The sequence below is a fragment of the Corylus avellana genome, chromosome ca6, assembly GCF_901000735.1.
Source record: "Corylus avellana chromosome ca6, CavTom2PMs-1.0".
In the NCBI taxonomy this organism is placed as follows: domain Eukaryota; kingdom Viridiplantae; phylum Streptophyta; class Magnoliopsida; order Fagales; family Betulaceae; genus Corylus; species Corylus avellana.
Window position 1 is genome coordinate 7,139,967 of NC_081546.1, and position 8,064 is coordinate 7,148,030.

Here is an 8,064-nt window from a genome sequence, read left to right on the forward strand (position 1 = left end):
AATGCAAAAAAGTATTTCTCAATTTTTTATAAAAAATATCTCATTTAACAAAATATATATAAAAAAAAACACTAAATTTTAACAAAAAGAATCTCAGTGAGTAGCCTGTAAAATAAGATTCGGCTTGTATATTGTAGCAAAGTGGAATTACGGGACAAACAACACTCATGTTGCCCAAATTTAGGCCGAGGTGACTGTAAATTTGGATACAAGAACAATTTTGGTAATGATTGTGCAACTAGTAGAACATTGTGATAAGTATAAAGTGGATTCTTTTAATAGTTTAAAGCAACAATCTCGCCCCAATAATTTTACAAATGACCTTAATCCAATTTTTCATTTCACATCAATTAACATAATGCAATTTAAGTGATCTTTTACTTTGAAGTAGCTGATATAAAAAATTATCAATGTAATAAATAAGCATAAATGGTAACATTACTCAAATGACCAAATTTGAATGGTATAAATTGTAGCACTAAAACATGTGAAACTAGTTGGTTGAATAATATACAAAGTGTAGGGACTAAACTATGTTAATGGCATGATCGGATCTAGAACATTTGAGTTAGTGCTCAACAGCTCAAGCATGGAAATTCACTCATCAACACTATCTGCCTAACTAAATCTTCAAGCTTCAACCATCCATGGCTGTCGGAATTTCCAGGGACATCATTGCCCATGGTTGATACATGGTATCCACAGTCAGAGACCTTTGATTGCTGCCCCAAACAGTTTCCAGTTAAAGGTGAAAATTTTAATGTTGTAACACAAGGCAATCCACATTTGTCATATTCTGCTTGTGTTGGCTATGAGAAAGCTTTCATCCATCTGCCAAGGCTTAATGCTTCCTTCAAAGTTTCAAACCCTCATGGTTAGGATTCTTCCAGTTAAATAGCTCTAATAACAATTAGAAGAAGCAACTCTCAATCACCCCACCACAAAGTCATAGACTGGGCCGGCTGGCCGCCAACATCAGTGTTCGACCCTGTCGAGTGCGGCTGCTGACGGCTCTAGTAGTACTCCAATAGGTTATGATGAAGCTGCTGCAATGTATCCCTAGTGATCCATGTGTAGTCAGAATCTGGTCACCCCCTCCACCAGGAATTTAGCCATCCCAGAACCTGCTACCATGTATTCATCCAAAAGAATGTTGCCCTCCTTCATGAGAATTAATATATCCCACAGAACTCTTCCATCAATCAATATTAGCCCACACTCAAAATCTTTTACTACTAGGATATCCATAGTTAAACCCAAGTCCAATCTGTCATTCTTTTAGATCTTCAAAGTAAGAAGCTGGTATTTCTTGAGAAGGAATAGCTGCCACATTTTTGAACTGCTCCCAAGAAAACAATTTTATGGAATTAGACTACAGAACAATGTGAAAATTTAAGTCAACTTCAATTACAAATTTTTAGGCATAAGATTTACCTTATGGTGCTTGTATTTCTCTCTTATAGCTTGCAGAGAACCTCCTCTTTTACTATTAAACAAGTCATGAATGATAAGAACACATTCCTTTAAATCAGCTGCTTTATATCCGCAATATTTTTCCAATGCTGGGCACTGTAAAAAAGCATACTTGTAAGTACTTTCCAAACAAAATTTACACTACCATTATGTCTCAGCAATCAAGCTCTTACCCAAGGATGCATCTTTGGTTGGATCATGATTTTTGCAAGAAAAATGACTGATGCAGCCACCAAGGAAGGTAGAAATTTCACACACTTGTAATCTAACAAGCTCAACTCTGCCAGATAATAGCCCAGGAACTCCAACTGCAAATTGGGCTGTAGAAAGATCAAAACAATTTGAGTCAATAACAGAAATTTCCAAATGGGAACATTCACCAAAGGTTCACAGAGAGAGAGAGGTTTGGCTTACATTGTAATTCTCTTGAGCAACACTAGTGAAACTTCTGCAAGCCAAAATGGGAAGAAAGTATCTAGATCAGCCAAATGAGTCATTTATCTGGTAATACTAGTGCATTTGTAGATCATCAATGACAAAAAAAAAAAAAGTACTCGTATTTTCACAGTATCCTTACCTTAGAAATGTCTTTAAAGTAGGATTGCCCATTTCAAACTTCAGCATCTTGAGAATATCAGCTTCCATCTTCACCACCTTTAGGATCACAATTTAATCAGCACTAATGACAAACTAAGACCAAAATGGGAAAGAAGGTTGAGTATTAATTAAAAGGATGAAGTAAAAGTAATCACCTCCTTTTTATTGTATGTATTATCTGTTATGCTACAAAAATCAGCCACGTCTGGAGGGCTAATCTCTTCGTACTTCCTGCTCATCGGAATAAGAAAACCAAGATTCGTGAGTAAGAGGAAAGCCCATACTAAGTATCTGAAATCACAAACATTTTTCAAGGATTTGGAGGCTTACGAGGCAATGAGCATCGAAGAAACTCCCAGCAATTGAAGTTTCTGCTTATTGACCACGTCCAAGGATAGGAATCTATCAACGTATGAAATGGAGAGATACAGAGTATCTGGAAGAAGCTTGTATTCCTCTGCAACCTCAACCAACCAATCCACCAATATTCCCCTCATATTAGCGGTCACACCCTTCTGAACCTTCTCTAGGTAGTCAGGTAACGGCCTTCTCTTTGGCTCCATCTGAAACACCAACCCCTCTCCACAATTAGCACCAACTTCAAATACCCCAAAACCTTAATCTCAAAACCCATTTCTAATACAAAATTGAAAAAAATACCCAAAACCCTCTTACCTCAGTTTTGCGAAGATACTCATAAATGTCAGAAGCATAAGCTCGACACAGTTGCGGATCATCCGACTTCCCATCACCGCCCGACGCCGTGTCAATCTCCTTTGTCGCCTTCACAGCGGTTGTTGCCAGCCCCTTGTTCTTAGCCTTCGCCTTCGATTTACATTTCGGCTTCAGCGGCTCCACCCCGGCATTCTGATTCTCCGGAACGACAACGTTCGACAAGTTCCGTAGCTCCCCCAACACCACGCGCTTCTTGAGAGCCGACTGGTCCTCGGCCCCGGCAACCGCCGCCCTCCTTTTCATAGCGCGAGTGACCCGCACGCACTGCTCTTGCTCCGCCATTTCTCTCAGTTGTGCGACTTGGGTCTCAGAGAGAGAGAGAGAGAGAGAGAGCAGTGGGGATCTGAGGAGGAATATTGAGCTGTGAAAGGCTCTATATGTAATGGGCGAGAGAGAGCGGCAATCTTTTATTTTCAAAAACGCGCTTTTGGATGAAAGCACGCGCGAGTGTGGGAGTTTTTGAGTTTTTAAGTGTAAGTTTTGGGAATTTCAGGATTTGGTAAACCCGGTTCCCGGGGTGCGGGTGAGTTGATTTTTAAGACTTGGCGGGCCTATTTGCGCCTTTGCTTACTTGTTTTAATTGAACCACTCTTTCAAATATTTTCAAGACTTGGCGGGCCATATATATTTTGAGAGACATATCCGATCCGATTGAGTGAATTCGAATTGTTTGGAAATTTAATTATATTTTTATTCAAGTAAACATTAGCTTGGAAAATTTACAAAAAAATTAGTCAAAGTCATCTGATTTTGATTGATGGAGAATCTTTTCAAACAAATCAATATATAGAAGCTGATTTGAAAAGGGTCTCTCTTGCAGATTTGAGTTCTTGTAGAGCACTTCTAGTACTAATGCGGCCATCACGAGATTCCACGGTGCAAGCCCGACCCCAAGGATTTTGATCATGCAACCATATTGAATATCAAGGCTTATGGGTTGGCCATCATGGTAAAGGCTGCTCATAAGCAGTAGCAGCTCAGGGTCGAGTACTTGTAGCGCGTTGGTGGGGAAAGCTGACTGCACCCATTTGGTTAGGTCTAGGCCTTCAATGAAGCTCTCATGCGTTGGGTTCTTCCCAGTTAAGAGCTCAAGTAGGATTATCCCGAAGCTGTATACATCTCCAGGCGTTGATGGTTTCTCTCTCAAACCATACTCTGCATCATAGGTGATTTATTATGGTCCCGTTTACCAACAGCGCGGAACGGCATTGTAGCTGAAACGGTACTGTTTCAGCTACAGTATCATTCTCAAATGTGCAGCAAAAAGTTTACGCAGTTTTCATTCACACTTCACACACTTCAACAAGTACCCAATGACAACCTAAAATTATATATATTTTTTTCTTTAAAAAATAAAAAAGAAAATGAAAAATATAAAAAACTTAAAAAAAAAAAAAAACACCCCAATCCAAAATGGTGTCGTTTTGGGCATTAAAATCATTATTATTATTATTTTCTTAAAAAAAAAAACCGAAGATCAAAGGGTCTAAAATTAATCTGGCCAAAAAAAAAAACTGGGGGGTCGGGGATCAAAGGTTTGGGGTATCGACCACCTCAATCCTCCTCTTTTTTTTTTTTTTTGGCCATAAGTGGCCGGATCACCCCTTGGCCATGGGGGTGGTTTGAGCACCCCCAGATCGGCCAGAGCCACCCCGATCTCTTTCTCCGGTTTTTTTTTTTTAAAAAATATATATATAATTTTAGGTTGTCATTGGTTACTTGTTGAGGTATGTGAAGTATGAATGATTTAAGTTGTTATTGAAAACTGCGAATGGTACTGTAGTTGGAATAGTACCATTCCAGCTACAGTGCCATTACGCGCTATTGGCAAACGGGGCCTATGTTAACAAAATTTAGAAAAAGTTATCAATCACCCAACAGAAGAGAGAGATTTCATAGTACTAATTACCTGGGGGAATGTATCCGATTGATCCATTTAGAACATGTGTAGAGCTAATAGAAGGTTGATTGTCTGTATTTTCCGTCGGCAAGTGGGCAAGACCAAAATCTCCTACTTTTGCAGTCATGTCTTCACTCAGAAGAATGTTGCTGGGCTTCAAATCACAATGCACCACTGGAACTTCACAGTCATGGTGCAAGTAATCCAATGCACAAACAATGTCAATGGCCACATTCAATCTCTCCACAAAATTCAAGGCATCCCCATTTGGGTGCTTCTTCTTGCCCTTAACCCAGTCTTCTAAGCTGCAGTTACTCATAAATTCATAGACCAGAGCCATAAATTCCATGTTCTTGAAGTCTATGCTAGAGCATGATGTAATCAATCGAACAAGATTCCGATGCCTAGCATGCCTCATAGCCTTGCACTCTGCCAAGAAACTCTTCCAAGAGCTTGTCCTCTCTGTGTGATCAAGGACCTTAACTGCCACAGGAATTCCTTGCCTTAGATAGCCTTTATACACAGACCCAAAGCCACCTTTCCCAAGGAAGTTTTCTTGGTTGAACTTTCCAGTTGCCCTACGCAGCTCATTGTATGAGACCATTTGATGTTTTCCTTTCAGCAGTTCAGAAGTTTTTGTAATCTTTGATTTGCTTTTCTTTATGTAGAAGAGTGAGCCAAGTATGACACATAGGACTAATGTTAGTAGGATACTGGAAATAACTAAAACTATTGCTACCTTTCTTCCACGACCTTGAGAATTGACACATGCCAAATGCAAGCAAAGCTTTGGGTTGCCTTCCAAATGAACTTTAGAGAGATCTCTAAAAACTCCACCCTTGGGAACTACCCCTTCCAAATTATTGAAAGATAGGTTCAAGAATTGAAGGGCTAGAAGGTTTTGTAGTTCAGCAGGAATAGAGCCAGAAAGTTGGTTGGAGGAGAGATCAAGAGTGTCCAGGCCTTTCACTTCTCCTAGAGTATTTGGAATAGGACCTGAAAGAATATTACTGGCCATGAATAACTCCTCCAAGCTCTTACAGTTTTTGATTGAGCTGGGAATATTACCTGACAAACGGTTGTTAGAGAGGTCAATGGTAACAACTCTTTCTAGGAGAGCAATTTCTGGAGGTAGAGGTCCACTCAAAAGGTTCTTAGACAGATTCAAAAGAGTGCTCAAACTACTTAGACTTAGAATTTCTTTGGGAATGCTCCCATTGAACCTGTTGTTGGATAAGTCTATGGAAAGAAGACTCTTGAAGTTCCCAAAAGTAGTGGGTATTTTACCCACCAAACTGTTTCCTGATAGATCTATATGGAATAACTTTTTGAGATTACCAAGGGAATTTGGAATACTGCCAGAAATTCGATTTTTGCCCAAAAGTAACATCTGTAGTTCCTCCAAACGGCCTATTTCAGGTGGGATTTCACCTGAAAGCGAATTGTAGCTTAAATTTAGCAAATTTAGGCCGCTAAGGTGACTAATGAGGCGGGTATGTTACCATAAATATGATTCCCTCCCATGTATAACGCTGAGAGAACCTTAGAAAGATTGCCTATTGATTCTGGAATCACACCCCAAAAAGATTGCCATTGATGGAAAGGCAGTGGAGGAGAGTGCTATTTTTCAAAGAAGTAATGAAACTGAGACCATCCCTACCCGAGCTAACAATCCTATTATAACCAATAATATACATTTTAAGAGACGGGAGATTTCCCAGGCCTGGCGGTACTGTTCCTTCTAGAAGGTTGATTCCCAAGCGGATGTTTTCTATATTGGTGAGATTGTGCAAAGACCATGGAATTTTTCCTGTGAGTTTATTACAGCAGCATCTCAAATCTAAAAGATTTGGGAGTTTAATCCCAATACCTCTGGGAATTTCACCCCAAAGTTGGTTTGAAGATAAGGCCAAAGAAACCAAAGAGGATACATTGTATATTGATGGAGGAATGGTGCCAGCCAAATTATTGATAGTGAGATCAAGAATCTTCAAATTTTGAAGGCGGCCAAAGTTACTGGGTATCATGCCACTAAGATTGTTGGTGCCCAAATTTAAATTGGTGAGTGAGGAAAGGTTACCTATGGCTGGCGGAATTGCACCACATATATGGTTTCCTCTCAAATTCAAGACTTGGAGCTTTTTCAAGTAGCTAAGCTCTTCTGGAACTCTCCCGGTAATCTTGTTTGCAATTAAGTCGAGAATCTGCAGTTTGGTCAATTGGCTTATATTTGACGGTAGCCCATCTTCTATGCTGTTGAAGCTCATGTTCAAAACTCTCAAACGGAAAAGATTGACAATTTGAGTAGGAAGCTTTCCTGTAAATTGGTTATTTTGGAGTTGAAGGGAAAGGAGGAAGGAGAGATTGCCAATATGAGGGGCAGTGGCGGATTTAGGAATTGGAGTTATCAGGGGCGCAAAAAAATAATAAAATATAATGATAATTTTTTTTTTTTCTCTTTATGTATTATATTTTTATTATAATATGATAAATACAATCAAAAAATAAATTATACTACAATATATGTATCACGAAGCAAATCAAACTCATCAAATTACCCAACAAAGAAAAAAACAAAAATTAAAGTAACTATTAAAAATCTTCATCTAACGACGTCACAAACACATAATAATTTAAACTACTTGCAAAATAAACTAAGCACAATTAAATGACTAAAAGTGTCTAAGAAAAATGAGTACCTTTGAGTGAATTAGTTATCTTAAAGAATTTATTGAAAACACATAGACCACAAAAAGGAGTTAGTCCAACAATGCTGCAAACCAATGAAAACAAATAATTAAAGCAATATTCTTGTTTATAATTAAATTGTCTTTTTTTTTTTTTTAGAAAGCAATAATATTCTTGTGAGTTTTACTATCAATTAAAGATTAAAAAGTAAAAACAATTTTAAATTAAGACTATTTCCCCACTACTATCTCAACAATTTTTTTTTTCCCTAAGCAATTCTAGAAAGAAAGATTTATTTTCTCAATTAAAAACTAAAGATAATGACAAATTACTTTCTTGATCACCACTCTTCATGAATCACCTTTTTTTTTCCCTTCCTTTTTTTTTTTTTTTGTCTAGTGTTTCACTTTCACCCACACACTGAGTCACTGACTCGCTGACACACGGCCACACCTAGATTCAAGACACAACTTTTTTTCTTCTTATTTTGTGTTTTTTTTGTTTAGTGTTTCACCCACACACTGACACACGGCCACACCTTCTTCAAAATCACAGATTCACAAATCACATAATCACAGACTTCACAGTCTAAGTCTTCTTTCACTTTTCACTCCTCAAGCCAACAAAAACGGTGTCACCGTTTCTACCGCTATTTCTTTTAGAAAAGCCTC

At 38.4% G+C, this 8,064-nt stretch overlaps 1 protein-coding gene and 1 pseudogene across 1 annotated transcript; both read right to left on the reverse strand.

Annotated features, from left to right (window-relative positions):
* Positions 1-447: 447 nt before the first annotated feature.
* LOC132184560 (cyclin-A3-2-like) lies at positions 448-3,204 on the reverse strand. The gene is made up of 8 exons (XM_059598240.1): positions 2,746-3,204; positions 2,401-2,633; positions 2,226-2,301; positions 2,051-2,127; positions 1,888-1,921; positions 1,647-1,793; positions 1,435-1,569; positions 448-1,339 (listed from the first exon to the last, which is right to left on the reverse strand). Exons 1-8 carry the CDS (start codon positions 3,085-3,087, stop codon positions 1,271-1,273), a joined length of 1,113 nt encoding a protein of 370 aa, XP_059454223.1. The 5' UTR covers positions 3,088-3,204; the 3' UTR covers positions 448-1,270.
* Positions 3,205-3,471: 267 nt separating this feature from the next.
* On the reverse strand, positions 3,472-7,125 carry LOC132185100 (probable LRR receptor-like serine/threonine-protein kinase At3g47570; annotated as a pseudogene).
* Between the last annotated feature and the right edge of the window lie 939 nt (positions 7,126-8,064).

What these genes read in the sequence shown, in the direction of transcription:
- LOC132184560 (XM_059598240.1), bottom strand. Translation starts at nt 3,087, where the DNA reads ATGGCGGAGCAAGAGCAGTGCGTGCGGGTCACTCGCGCTATGAAAAGG. An exon ending in TCTTCGATGCTCATTGCCTC is followed by an intron (nt 2,302 to 2,400) that starts GTAAGCCTCCAA and finishes TCCGATGAGCAG; the next exon opens with GAAGTACGAAGAGATTAGCC. An exon ending in ACTTTAAAGACATTTCTAAG is followed by an intron (nt 1,922 to 2,050) that starts GTAAGGATACTG and finishes TTTGGCTTGCAG; the next exon opens with AAGTTTCACTAGTGTTGCTC.